The sequence below is a fragment of the Colletotrichum truncatum genome (genome assembly GCF_014235925.2).
Source record: "Colletotrichum truncatum strain CMES1059 chromosome Unknown Contig_0010, whole genome shotgun sequence".
NCBI classification, from domain to species: domain Eukaryota; kingdom Fungi; phylum Ascomycota; class Sordariomycetes; order Glomerellales; family Glomerellaceae; genus Colletotrichum; species Colletotrichum truncatum.
Window position 1 is genome coordinate 380,207 of NW_027222407.1, and position 14,224 is coordinate 394,430.

Genomic DNA, 14,224 nt, shown 5'->3' on the forward strand with positions numbered 1-14,224 from the left:
CGATAAGCATTATCTTTTTCCATCACTGTTCCTGCTTGTTGAATCCTGCTGATCTGGTACCAAGTCATGGTAGTCGTGGTGGTGGTGGTAAGTGCTTGGCCATGCGTCCCTGACCTCTTGTCACAACTCGTTAATTTTTTTTTTCTCCTTAATCCTTTCTCTAACGGTACGTAGTACATCTGCAGAATGCCCATCCACACCTTCCTTCTTGTTGGCCCATCTTTTGGTTCATGTCTTCCTTCCCCTTACTTGAACAGGGCACCTGTTGATAGGTTAAAGTCGCAGTTGTACGTACCGTTTGACTTTGAGCGTTGCATTGAGACGGTGGAAGGCGCATTTACGGATGGATGCCCAGCTTGCTATGCCTTGCCTTGCCATGCTTGACATGCTTAACGTACACTGTTGCTACCCGGCCCAGCATTAAATATGACTAAAGCCCGAGCAGAGACTAACTTCTCCCATCTCCCCACGCCAAAATTCAGTCAAGCTACGTGACGAGGTGGGAGGAGCCGCCAGTCTAGGTACTACACAGCATATCCACTCCACGTCCATGTCCACGTCCCCGTCCCCGTCCCCGTCTGGTCCAGAAAACCACCACCCTCCCTTTCCCCATATTAAGACCTCGAGGATCCCCTCGCTTTGACCTTGCCGCCTGTTCTGCTTCTTCCTCTTCTTTATTCCTCTCTCCTCTGTTCTTCACCTCGTCTTCCTCTCTTCACCATCCCCTTGCGACGGACAAAATCTTTGTCTTTGCCTCATAGCTTGAAGCTTTGCATACGCCAGAGTTTCAACTTATTTTGTTTGAAAGGAGGACCTCGAAGCTCCTATTATTCAGTATCAAACGTCTACGAGAAGCAGAGAAGCACTTGCTAGACCGTCGAACTATACTCAACAGCTTTCTGTTAGCACTGCGACTGTCGTGTGCCCAGCTGCCCTCGTCGCAAACGAGCTTCTCTCTCATTTGCTGCAACGCGATTCAGCAACCCCAACGCCCGAGCGAACAGCGGGACCGTAAGAAATCGAATCGAGGCCCTCAATTGGTCAATACCCCCCACCATGGCCGGCGTCACCGTGCTCAGCGAGCTTCCGCCCGCCTCCCTCTTCACCTTCCCGCCGGACGGCGCCCACATGGCCATCCCCCCACCCCAGCCCGGATCCATCGCCGCCGCACCCCCCTTCGAGATTCCTGACCACATTTTCTCCGCCGCCCTTGACCCCAAGGTGCCCATCACCATTGCCGCCACTTACGCCGTCACTGTCAGCTTGTTGAACAAGTACAACAGGTCCACTAACCGCAAGCCCTGGGCCATCAGCAAGACGAAGCCTTTCTTCGCCTTTGTCGTCCTGCACAATGTCTTCCTTGCCGTCTACTCGGCCTGGACTTTCTGGGGTATGCTGGGAGGCATGCGCAGGAGTGTTGTGAGCCCCTTCGGTCCCAATGGCCTCGCTGCCACCGCCGATAGCTTCTGCCAGCTCAACGGCAACGGCGGCTTCGGTTCCGCTACCGTCTACAACGAGACTGTTGGTTTCTGGCAGAGCTTGACTGGACAGTCCGCGCTTGGTTTCGATGGTCGCCCCAGCCGTACCGCTTCTGGCAGAATCTGGAACGAGGGCCTTGCCTTTTACGGCTGGATCTTCTATCTGAGCAAGTTCTACGAGGTCCTCGATACCTTCATCATCCTGGCCAAGGGCAAGCTTAGCTCCACTCTCCAGACCTACCACCACGCCGGTGCCATGATGTGCATGTGGGCCGGTATTCGCTACATGTCTGCCCCCATCTGGATGTTCGTTTTGGTCAACTCCTTTATTCACGCCATGATGGTAAGTTTTGCGCGCCGCTTGTTGTTTTTTGGGGGCAATAGAGATGCTAACCAGTCGAACTAGTACACCTACTACACCATCACCGCTTTCAACATCCGCGTCCCCATGGCCATCAAGCGAACCCTCACCACCCTCCAGATCACCCAGTTCCTCGTCGGTGCTTCGTACGCTATGCTCCACTCCTTTGTGTCATACACCGTCCCTGTGACCGTCTACACTTCCAAGAAGGCCGCCGAGGCTGCAGCTGAGGCCGCCACCAGCAGCACCGCTGTTGAGGCCACTGCTACTGCTGCCGCTGGTGCCTTCGAGACTCTCAAGAACATGGTCTTTGGTGCCACGGCCAAGGTTGCTGAGGAGGCTGCCAGCGCGTCCGTCGCCGCTGCCGCTCCTCCCCAGCCCGGTTTCATTGCCGAGACCGTCTACGTCACTCAGCCCTGCATCACCACCAGCGGCGAGACGTTCGCCATCTGGCTCAATGTTTTCTACCTGGCTCCCCTTACCTACCTGTTCGTCATGTTCTTCATCCGCAGCTACCTCCGCCGTAGCAGCGCCGAGTCGGCCAAGGGTAAGGGCAAGGCCCGCCGCGAGAGCAACGTCACCTTGGCAGAGAAGGCTGGCTGGGATGCGGCTCGTGATGTCAACCGCGAGATCTACAACGGCTCTGCCGAGTACGCTGTGGAGGGCAGCCCCCGCCGCGCCAACGGAAAGGCCAAGGCCCGTGCTTAAGTGGATTTTTGTATGGGGAGCAGAACGGGTGATAATGGGAATGGGAAACACGAGATAACTGGAGGAGGGACGGCACTGAGAGAGGCGTCCAAGGAGGCGGCATGGTCATACTTAACTGGCGTTTTGAGCAGGGAAAACATTTGGGGTAAGCATTTGCATCGCCCGTAGCGCTCGTTATCTAGTCGTAACTGTCTAGAGTCTTTGTTTGCATTTCACCGTTTGGGGGAGGGGTACATAGGCAAATCGGGCGCGACCCGGCACGAGTATATATACATAGTCACCCAACCTGAATTTTGTCACGCAGAGGTCCCGCTTGTCCGTGTTCGTCGTATGTTTGATTTGGAGCCAATAAGTTTGTGGCCATGGCGAGTCGACAGCTGTGAATTGGGTCTAGTGACCAGAATGTCGGGAAAACGCCACAGCCGGATGAGGACAGGGACCAGCACACGGCCCGGAAGCGGCGACACAAAAGTGCGTTAAATGTGGGGGCATCCTCCGAGATCCGGACTATGGGCTCCGGCGACACATCACGCATCCCGGGATGATGGCCGGAGGTCATCCGGACACAGCCCAGTCATGTATATATATTTTCCATTCAGTCACACTTCGGCGTACGCACCCCATCTTGAAACTGTTATCAAGGTGACATTCCGACTCGACGCCCCACGCAGATGGATGGACATGCAAAGACACGCTTGCGCTTCGGTTGTCATGTCAAAGCCAACGCTAAAGCCCAGACCCTGACCCTTTGAATCCTTCACCACTGACATACCATACACCAAACCTACCGCACCCACCGAGCACCAGCAGCAACAGAAGCAACACGTGCCCACTGTCACCGACACGTCTGAGCCACAACACGGACTGATGCGGCGACATTTTAAACTTGCGGGGGCGCCACAGGGAAGGGGGGTATCAAGACGGACAGACGGACAGACGGACAGACAGACGGGCATGTGGTTTGGTTTCCCTCACGGATTTGCCGCTACGGCTTCCTGCAGCCGCGCGGGCGCGCGCGCGTGCGGCGTTCGAGTGCGGGGTTGTAAAGTAGGTAGGTACTTTGCTGCAGTCTTTATATATACCCTCGCTGCAAGATGCGTGTCCACGAAGGCCTATTCCACTCATTTTACTGTATGAGATGGTGCGGGGAGTGGGAAGGGGGAAGGAAGGAGGGGGTGGGGGTGTGTTTGTTGGCTAGCGGCTGCGCTATAGTCCGCGTTCGTCGAAAGTCGGTGTGTTGGTGTGTGTGTGTGTGTGTGTGTGTGTGTCGTCTGCGTGCTTACCTACCTCATCCTGACTCCGACTTCTGACTCTGACCTCTGACTTTGGGTGTTGGAATGTGAGTGAGTGTGAGCGTGAAAAGTGGACGTGTAAGTGTGTGTGTGTGTGTGTATGTGGATAATATTTCCCACGTTGCAGACATCAACACCATGAGACCTACCTATCCGCCGAGTCTCGTCATACCCCAATCTTCCCTTTCACATGTCCCCCGTCAGTCACAGTCTGGCGTACAGTCATAATGATGTGGCAATGAGACGGAGCGTGTAATGATAATCCACACAGCTCACCACCAAACTCATCCATCCATCTCCTACTAGGCTTGGAGTAAGCAAGAAAAGGGGTGAAGGGATCAAGTCATTCATTCATCATAACGCCGTTTCGTTTCGTTCCGTCCCGTTCTTCAAAACCCCGCCCATGTGCAAACACACACACACACACATACACACACCAAGAATAAGACTTTGCTCTTATAAACCTACGAAAAAGCACATGCATTCTCGACGGATCATACCGACCTGACCTGCCTTCATGATACCTTACCCCCCCCCCCCCCCCCCTCTTTCGCGCTCCTTCGAACAGCTGCCCTCGTACCCAAGACCAAAATGACTTTTTGAAACTAATCATAATAACCAAACGCATCGACATCCACTTATACAAAATAAAAAGGTAGTAATACGCAAAAAAAAAAAAAAAAAAACCTCCAAACTAACCACCGCTACCGCCGCCAGATTCGCTCAATAATGATATGCGGGGGGGGGGGGGGGGGGGGGGGGGGGGGGCGAACAAACAAGTCTAAACCATCCGTCGAGGACGGAATACGCCGGTGCTGAGAGAGGAGGGGGAGGGGGGGGGGATAGTAAGAAAGCCGCTAGGCTAGCTTCGGCACGAAAGAAGAAAAAAAAAGGGAACAGGCTGACTGACTGACTACTACACTGGTGAAAGTCACCTTCCACACAACCAGTCTTGTTTATCCACAGAGGTGTCTCGCGTTCCCAAACTAAAGGATTGCCATGCTGGGACGATGCCCAAGAAAAGAAAAAAAAAAAAAAAGTAACCATGTCGGTGAGGAGTCATTGGCCTTTTCGAGGCGCGAGGGGTAGGACGTTGTGAGTATCGTGGATATCGTGACATGGTGACATCGCAGACACACGGGCAACATACAAAAGTCTACGACCAAGAGGCTTCGCCTCTCATCGTCCCTGGCGAGAATCACTTCAGTCACAAAACGGCGAGGCGTGCAAGGTTGAACTTTGTACGTGCAACAAATAGTATTCTTCTTCTGTCATGCGGGGGTACTCGAGGAGACTTGGCCACGGCGTCGAGCACAGCAAGGTTAGCTCGCAGCCCGTCCGGGTTGTTTCCCCTTTCCTCTTTCCCCCATCCTGTATCGTTCCATGTCATCAACCAATACGGTGATGTCAACTCTAAATACAAAACGCCGATCCATGAAGGTGTTCGGCCGACCTATTCCGCTTTCCTGTTTCCCCTTCCCCCACCACGCAAGGTTGAGGGTCAGGGAACAGACGGAATACCCGGCCCTCACATCTGGGGTATAGACACCTCCATCGGGTATGCCGTCAAACTCCTTACTCGCCAGGGCTAAATTAGAGCCCAATGTTGTGGCGAGCCATCCCAATACTGTTTAAACAAATAAAGACAAGCCAAATGCAAAACCTGATAGTCCCATCAAACGCCACGCTAAATGCAAAACACGGCCAAAGTCGAATCGGTCAGACTCAAAACTGTAAAGGCCTTCTATGTGCGGATCGAGTGTAATGGTTGTGACGCGTATGTGCAGTCCATTAGTGGGTATTCTTGTGTGTTGGTGTTTGGTATCGTCGGGGTGGTTGGTGAGAATCTCCGCCGCCGTGTGTATGTCTATGATTTCTATTGTGATTCGCTCTTCGTAAAATTAAAGGCATTCAGTCGTGATCCGCTTATTGTTTTCGCGTCCAAAAGATTCTTGTGTAAGCCTTCCGCTGTCGTCTTGTGTGTCTCTCTCTCTGTCCCTCAAAAGGTGCTCCAGTTCCAGTCGCGAGGGACACTGGCCGCAACCTCGGGGCCCTTGGTAGGAGGCAGGAGACCCGGAGTCGAAGGGGCGACCGGGCTTGCGACGATGGGGCTCGTCGGGGTGGTGGTGCTGCTGCTGTGGGAGTCGGAGCTCTGGTCGCTTCCGCTGCGGCTGCCGTTACGGCTCTTCCAGACCTTAAACTCGGTGAAGCAGTGAAAGCAGGCGCGGGAGAGAGCTCCGCGGGGGTTGTAGTTGCAGCCCTCGTCGAGGGGAATGACGTTGGCAGAGTGAGGCCCGCAGAAGATGTTGCCACAGCGGCGGCAGTGGTGACGACGGGTGAAGGTGTTGAAGTTGCGCTTGCAGGTCGGGTCGTCGCACATGGTGGACTCGGTGTCGGGCTGTTGAGAGTTTGTTAGTTCTCCAGGCTCGTCAAATATGCAGTGAGCCGTCGTGGGACTTACCTTCCAGTGCTTGCGGGTGGGCTCTCCGGTGACCTCGGGGAACAGATCGGGATCCAGGTCAAGGTCGATAACCTTGCCACTGTCGCCAGTGGAGCGACGCGACAGCTTCTGGCCGATGACGCTGAAGCCGGGCAAGCTGATGAAGCTGCTGTTGGAGCGGCGCAGGCACAAGAGGTCCTCACCGTCCATGTCCTCGGCCTTGGGAGTCCGGGGCATCTTGGAGTGGTGCTGGGTCGGGCGGAGGACGGCAGGCATGTAGATGGGGCGTACCGACTCGTTCAAGCACGACTTGGGCGAGGTCGGGGAGCCATCGTGGGGAGTGCTCAGTGGCGAGACGCGCTGGCCATAGGGACGGGGCGCCGTCTGGAAAGACTGCGATCTCGTGTGGCCAAAATCGGGGCGCTGGGGAGCGTAGAAGGGCCCACGCTGGTCGATGAGGGCAGGCATTACGAGTTCGGTTGCCATTGTATCGGAGACAGTGTGAAGGTGGTTGTAAAAGTTGTGCGGTGTAAGCTTAGTTGAGGGTAGTTGAGGATAATGGAGCGTCTCGAGGATGGCAGCGGTAAGAACCGATTAAAGTAATCCAAATGAGGCGCGTAGTTGAGGAATGCAACAGCTTTCGTGTCGTGGCAGAATGTTGCGGGCGGCTGGGGGGGTTTGATTAAGAACGAAGGCGAGGCGTTAGGTCTCGTGTGTATGTGTGTTATCGGAGGGATGCTTCAGGATAGGACTCGGGTCTAAGTGAACCGTGGGTTGGAAGCAAGCGTGCCGCAAACGTCCAAAAGTACAGGTCGAGGGTGTTGGTGTTATCGTGGAGGTTTTAAAAGATGCGCTCGATCAACCAGGTTGGTGTGTTCCCTTTTTTGTTGTTTCTTTGGGTGAAGATAAGAAATAGGCCAAGGGAGAGGAAGAAGCAAGTCGCAAAAGATAAAATGCGTTCGTGCGATGGGAGGTGGGAGCGGGTTTGGTGAAGTAGTGGTCGGTCGATTGGGGGATGAAATGGGACGAGACACCAGTGACTGGGGGCGTGGGAGAAGGAGCCTTAAGGGCGAGCCGTGAATGAGGTAGAGGCTTGCGGGAGCGGGTTCCCTATTAGTTTTAATGCTGCGGCAATTGGCCGGAGTGAGTTGCCCGAGTGGGAGGGAGGCGGAGAGGAAAGGCCAGGCGCTGGGGAAGGAGGGGGAGTGTCACCTCTTGGGGGGGTGGTGGGAAGAGGAAGAGGAGTGTGGTAGCGCGGTAGCGTGGTAGGGGTGGACGGGACATGACACGCTGCATACCAGGGCATCATTATCGCTGAGGGGGGTAGATTGGAGAGTGCACACCACACCCCCTATGGCAGATGGGAAGAGAGAGAGAAAGAGAGCAAGCAGTGCAGCAAGATGTTCACACCGATAGATGCAACTTGGCTCATCCTCGATCATTCCACGTAAATCCTCCCTCGACTGAGATAAGCCTTTAAACTCTCTTTTGAGAGATACGAACGTCGACCTGCCAAGGTGTAATGAGCATGTCAATCCCAAAACCAAGCAATTAAAAAACAAAGATAAAGCCACCACCTCAGCTATATCACCTCGACGGAATTTCAGCGAGACCCTCCCCAGATCCAACCCAAGGCCAAAGCCCAGAAATCCCAGTGGCGTCAGGGGGGGTAGATACAGAGGTATCAGCCCGAGAAACAGAGAGAGGGAGAGAGAGAGCGAAAGAGAGGCAAGGCGGCGGCGGCCATGATGGTTGGCGGCGGCGGAGGCGACGGCGACCGCCCTTTCACCTACAAGGGAAGCCCCCGTCCAACAGTCCCAGCGTCCCAGTCAGTGCTTTTTTCTCTCTCTGTGTCTCTCACCCAAGTATCCACCTGCCCCGAGTAAAGCCAAAGTGCCCCCAATCCCACAAGGGGATTAGCGACTTCTGCTGCTGTGGGCGGGTTTCTTTCCGCGTGCGTGGTTGGGCCAAACCGTCTTTCAACCCACCTAAACACCCCGGCCATGTCCCCGTCGAGGGGGCGCGGTCTCTTTCCCTTCAGTCTTTCACACTCTCTCGTCTCTTTCTCGTTCTAACTGCAAAAAGAGCTGTTTCCACAGTGGCTCTCAACCCCTCCAAAGCAAGAGAGAGAGAGAGAGAGAGCCCAAGCCTCTTCTTTCAACCGTCCTCTTTTTCTTTTTGATCCTTTCCGCTTCGGGTGCCCGTTCCCCAGTAACTGGACCTAACCGTCCTGTCTGTCCCTCTCGCTCGGCTTCCGCCCTGCTTGTCTCGTCTCGTCCACTCTCCCGCCACCGCCTCGGCTCGACAGAGATGAATCCAGGGGATAACGAAGGGTTAGCTTAACTTAGCATACTACAAATTGGGTCAGATAGCGGAATCAGTTCCTGCGCTGCTCTGGAGAAAAAGGACCCTGAAATGAAGAACGACACTACGTAACCAGGCGGTGCTGTTTCTCTCTCGCCTCGACGCGCTAACTGTCCGTGGGCTGATGGAGATCGCTGGGAACCTCCTTGAGCGAGGGGAGCGAGGCTTTTTGCTCGCGTGTCACTCCGTCAATGTCTCTTAACTCTCGTGCTTCTCTACAAGTCCTTCCTCACCGTATTACTTACATGGTAAGCAGCAATAGTTTGAGCTATACTAGTACATACGTAGTAGGAGCAGTACTCCTTAATGCTTCTTAACCTCCTACCGTAATCGTTTGTTTTCTAGAGGGGTGGGCGTGCGCGTGGTCGACTCGGGCGCTAGTTGCTTGGGGTTTAACTTGCCGCTCCTTCACCTTCCCCTAAGGTCTAGTGAGGAAGTGGTTGGTGGGCTCTAGAAGCTGGGCCAAGGGGCAGGTTTGGTTTTAGGCCAAGGGTCTCGACTCTTCCTTGTTCGCGCCGCCGCAATGCACTCCGAGAGCAGCGAGAAGGTGACAACCAAACAATCAAAAATAAAAAAGGCCAAAAAAGCAATAATGCCATTGCAGCGTCCGTGGCCCTGCAAATTAGCGGTGGACGAGACATTGTAGGGATATACCTTTCAACAACAACGCTCAGCTTCCTAAAAGACCCTTAAAATCCACCTTCACCGATAAACCTCTCTCACCCGCCTTATTAGCACAAACTCCGACCCATCACATATTTACTCAGTACCTAATATGAACTGTCGTGGCATGGCAACCCCCGGAGAACCAATGCAGCTGTAATTCAACCACTTTGCCTGAGGCACTTTGTTCGTGATGATCGTTATCGTCGACAGAGGGGCGGGAGGGACGGAGGAACCGATAGATACTATCGTAGTCAAACCACGATGCCCCGAGCTATCGTCGTTACACAGATACGTCCCACACCAGTCGCCGCCAAAGCCGCCGCCTCTAGAATAACCTCGACGTAATCGTAACCTCTGAGCTGCCGGCAAATGTTACATCTTCATCGCCGCGGCGGTTCTGCGCCCCTCATTTCAAATGCTTGGCTCCTCTTCATCTGCGGTTGCTGCATCGTCACTACAGAAATAACAACACCGACAGGGCCTGTCGGACAGAGACCGATCTGGACTCTGTGTTTTTTTTTTTTTCTTATTCTTTTGCCGGCTGCCGCTCGTATCGCAGCCCACGCGTGCAGTGGCCAGGTCTCCAGTCAGTCGCTTCTCAGGGATCGGGATTCGGGGATCCATCCTCCACTTATTTTCCATGGATGGGGTATGTTGAAAGCATCCAGCGCCGCAGCAAAGAAGCAGTAGCAGAAGCAGGGGGTATAAGCCGATGCTTCGCGACAAGGACAAGGAACGCCGTGGCCTAAGATTAAGCTGGCTGGTCTCCAGGCAGGCTGGGCTGGGTACGCATACGAAAATACCATCGGACTCGAGCCGCCCTTCTTGGAGTAGTGCTGTTCTCGTAGCTTGTCTGGTGCTAATTGTCTTGGGTGTTTTGTCAAGCTGTCTTCTTTGTTGTTATTTTTATTATTGCAATTTTTGTCGGTCGCCGTTGTCCGTTCCTCGGCGCTACTTTGAATGTCATGATCGTTGACCTCCCTCGTCATTTGTTGTCATTGCTGCCGGTCGACGGTTTTCCATGCCCCCCTCCGATGGTGATCCCGCCCCCCCTCTCCGATGCGTAGATGCGTGTGCTCGCACCCATCCTGCAGGATACCTTATGCATCTGCACCGCGATAGGCGGGATCCAATCGCCTTGTGCGACGTCGGAACACCTGGTCTGAGTGCCCCTCCTGGTAATGACAGACAGGTCAGAATTGCTGCACGTAGTGTGTTGGGGATCCAGAAACAAGAGTCAGAGAACGCCAAATGAGGTACGGGATACAGACTCTCTCACTCTCCCGACCGCTGGACTACACCTCAGTCGCCCTGCCGCATGGGCAGGCGCGCCTAGCCCGGTTTACAGTTTGCGGATACTAAAGACAAGGCCTGGTCTTGCGTCTGACAAGTTGACAAACACCCTGTCAAAGGGTAATGCCCAGGCCGCTGCAAAGCGTAATCTTCCTTGCAACGCTTTTATTTTGAGGCAGGCGTCATGTCGAAGCGATTGCAACTCTTCAGTCTCTGAAGCTCTCAGTTTCGTCTTGCCATTCTTCTCCGCCTCATCCCCCAAATTCACTACCCATCTGCTCAATTACTGCTTTGGGACACCTGGACCGGGGGGCGTTGTCTCTCCACCATTGTGGAGAATCATCCTCCACTGACACTGGCTCGCTGGACCAGACGAACGCTGTTCATTTCCAATCGTCGCGAGTCGCTCTCTTCCGATCTCCAGCCTCCCCAGTCGAGAGGAGAGAGATGAGGCTTGTTGCTTGTTGTTCGTCCGGTTGTTGTCGAGGTCCGCTGGGAAGAAGCCTCGAGGTTTCATCCACCGGTTGGTCTCTCCAGCCACGAATGAACCCCCTTTCCCCCTTTCTGTTCTGTGTGAGTGACTTGTGATTGCTGGGGCTGAGGATGTCTTCTGCAGAATAAGGCGGTCTGTCCTGTCTGTGCCCTTAGCTGCATCGAACGTCGCAAGCGTCCCGTCAGTTGTCAATGGGGTGGGGGTGCCACAGCATCTTGGTGTACTATTTACGGGGGGGCGAAATCAATAGAGCACATGGCAATGTCTGAGGGTGCTTTTACTACACTGCAGTGACTGCGTAGTGTGCATTCTGGTACTATGGGTGTGTATGTGTATGTAGGACGCTGCCCGGTCGTCACTGCCATTCGCTGCTACACTACAGCTCAATTCAGCAGTGGCAGTCGGCAAGCCCACTGCCGCCGACAGCCGTTGTGTGCCAACAGCTACTGCCCACATAACGAAACCGGTTATCAACAAATGTACCATGTAGCCCCCGGAATGACTTGCTCTAGTGGCAGGAGTAGTTCCGCTTGCAATTGCAACTCTCCATCTCTCCCATCAAGCGGCGCTGCTTCCTCGGCGCCACTATCCACCCTGATCTCATTATCAGCACGCCAATTGAGATTTGGGGACCGCTTGGCCACTGCGGCGGGTCGTGAGGCGTCGGCCGAGTGAATTGAGAGGGACGGCAGTTTGGCCCCCTCCCCTTGGTTGTCCAAGCTCGCAAAGACTCCGAACGAATCCCGTACGAAACAAAGCTGGCGTAGGTCAAGGTCCGTGAAGGAGGGCTCGAGTCAGTTCACCCACTGCATATGACGCAGGTCGTGCGACGTACCACACTGAGAGATTTCGGTCATTGCCCATCAATTCCTCCAAGAGCAAAGACCCAATCCAGCCACGGATGAGAGATCTTCTCTCTCTCACTCTCAAAACTGGACAATTGAGGGAAATAGCACAGATGGCTCGACGTTGACATCCCCACCACCGTCTGTCATCGTTGGCGATGGAGCTCGCTTGCACAGGGGAGGTTCCCGCCCACAATGGAGACCTGGCGGGGCCAAGCTCATCAATTTTCAAAAGGCCAAAAGGCAAAGAGGCCAGCTTGAGCTTGGAGCTGGTCCCGATCAAGAACATGGTGCAGAAAAGAAGAGATCCAGAAACTTCAGCAAAGAACAGCCATAGCCAACCATCTGCCAAGAGGTGGAACTCGTCCACTTGCACTCCCACGCTCCACTGCCTCCAGAACACCTCCAGAAGCCTGGAGATGAGGGCCGTTTGTGGGTACACTTTGACTTGGCATTTGCAAATAGCTTGCTAGGAGGGCCCGCCCGCGAAGGCGCGTCGCCGTGGGTTTTTTTTTCAGTGGCACCGAAGAGAGGGATAATTGCGACGAAGACGACAGGTTGGCTTTGCTGGTCACTGCCGCCTCGCCCGAGCGGGTAGAATCATGTGGCGGGGGTGCTTTGCAGGCAAGACCGCTGCGCAGCATTGATGGGGTTTCGTCCGGTGCTTTGGGTTGTCCCCTTTTCTTTTCGCCACAGCCTTGCGACGACAGTCCGTTCACTCTCGCTGTCGCCGAAGAGCGCTGTGCCTTGCACACGCAGGCCGCCAGAGAAGAATCCCCGGAATCTGGCCGACCCCACCCGCCGCCCAGCCTATCCCGCTCCCTCGGCGGCTCTTCCTTTGGGCCTTCGGTCTTCGTCCCCTTTTGACAGCTAAGTCCGCGCCGAGGCTGTTCAGGTCTGCTGCCGCCGTCCGCCTGACAGCCGATGAGGCGTTGACGAGGATGCGAAACACACAAAGGACCGAAGCGTCGACCGCGGTTGTGACGTCCAAGAGAACCGGGAGACACAAGCGATGAAGACTTTGGGGGCGCAACACAATGTACACACAGGCTCTCGAACTGACACGAGTCTTGACGGCCAAGGACCGAGATTCTAAACGGGACACCGACATTTCCGTTGACGGTTTTCCCTTATCCCTGTAAGATGATTGGACAACCCCGACGATCAATACAGTACGTTCCTCTCTTGCCGGCCGAGTAAAGCTCACGGCCGGCTGGCCCAGACAGACATTTCGGCAGGTTTTTGCTTTCTTATTTGCGGGAGGCGGTGGGTACGCTGACTGAGGTGTGCATGTCTTCCTTTGGTGACAGGATCAGGAAAAAGAAAATCCCTACCCTACTACGGAGTACGGAGTACGTACTACTACTACCAAAAAATAAAATAAAAAAACAGCCGCGTTTTTTTTGCCAGTAAGATGATTGCAGGCAAGACATATTTCGAGTTCCCCAGGCTTTTGCGGTCAGTCACGCTGCCGCCATCATCCCTACTGCGGTTACTTCTCACGTGCGACCGACGTGGTCTTCCCCAGATGAACCCCAAAATGAGACATGTCGTCGTTAAACGAGCCTCATCTGCGCGAGGGTAACTGATGGAGACGGGGAGGGGTGTTGTCGGGAGGTGGTTGGTTTCAGTGATACGCAAAGAGCAAGAAAAACAGGCCAGATTGCCGGAAGTACATTCATGGTGCTGTGGTCTGCCGCCAGTGTGTCTGGTATACTAAAAACGAGCGGTTGGTGTTTCTCCGTTGTTGGCCTTGTGGGCTAAAGTCGGTGAGTTTTGAAGTTGGGTCGCATCGGCAGTGAAGGGAGCTCCTCCACCACACCATCACGACTGCCTTCACGCCCCTCCTTCCATCAAGGATAGGCGGTCCCAAGGAGGCGGCGAACGGGTAAAAGTACGGGATAATGAGGGGATTATTTTCCTTCGCTGGGACAGACACGACGGATACGGATGGATACAACAAAATGGGCAAAAGAGACGAGACGCTGGGACACACCTCCGTTCCAACTTTTTTCTTTTCTTTCTTTCTTTCTGGCTGGCTGGCTGGGAAGGAGGGAAAATCGGGCGCCGCGAATCGAGATAACGGACCACTTTTCGCAAAAAGCACGGACGCGCCTTGCCTCAAATGGGTATCCCTGCTGCATGCCATGCTTCAGCATCCCTGCGCTTAATCAATTAATGCAGGGTCCTCCACGTCTATTGGCCATTGTGTTTGCACCGTTATCGCTGAGACCTGATTGGTTGGCTTATAAGTGCTGATGATGTAAAATTGCCTCAGGCATTT

The 14,224-nt window shown here is 54.4% G+C and overlaps 2 protein-coding genes across 2 annotated transcripts; one reads left to right on the forward strand and one right to left on the reverse strand.

Annotated features, from left to right (window-relative positions):
• Nucleotides 1-1,056: 1,056 nt before the first annotated feature.
• On the forward strand, nt 1,057-2,547 carry CTRU02_213577 (GNS1/SUR4 family protein; the record flags this gene model as incomplete). Its single annotated transcript, XM_036730697.1, has 2 exons — nt 1,057-1,821; nt 1,885-2,547. 2 exons carry the CDS (start codon nt 1,057-1,059, stop codon nt 2,545-2,547), a joined length of 1,428 nt encoding a protein of 475 aa, XP_036577473.1.
• Nucleotides 2,548-5,838: 3,291 nt separating this feature from the next.
• On the reverse strand, nt 5,839-6,765 carry CTRU02_213578 (FYVE domain-containing protein; the record flags this gene model as incomplete). Its single annotated transcript, XM_036730696.1, has 2 exons — nt 5,839-6,237; nt 6,301-6,765. The coding sequence occupies 2 exons, from the start codon at nt 6,763-6,765 to the stop codon at nt 5,839-5,841; spliced, it is 864 nt and encodes a 287-aa protein (XP_036577472.1).
• Between the last annotated feature and the right edge of the window lie 7,459 nt (nt 6,766-14,224).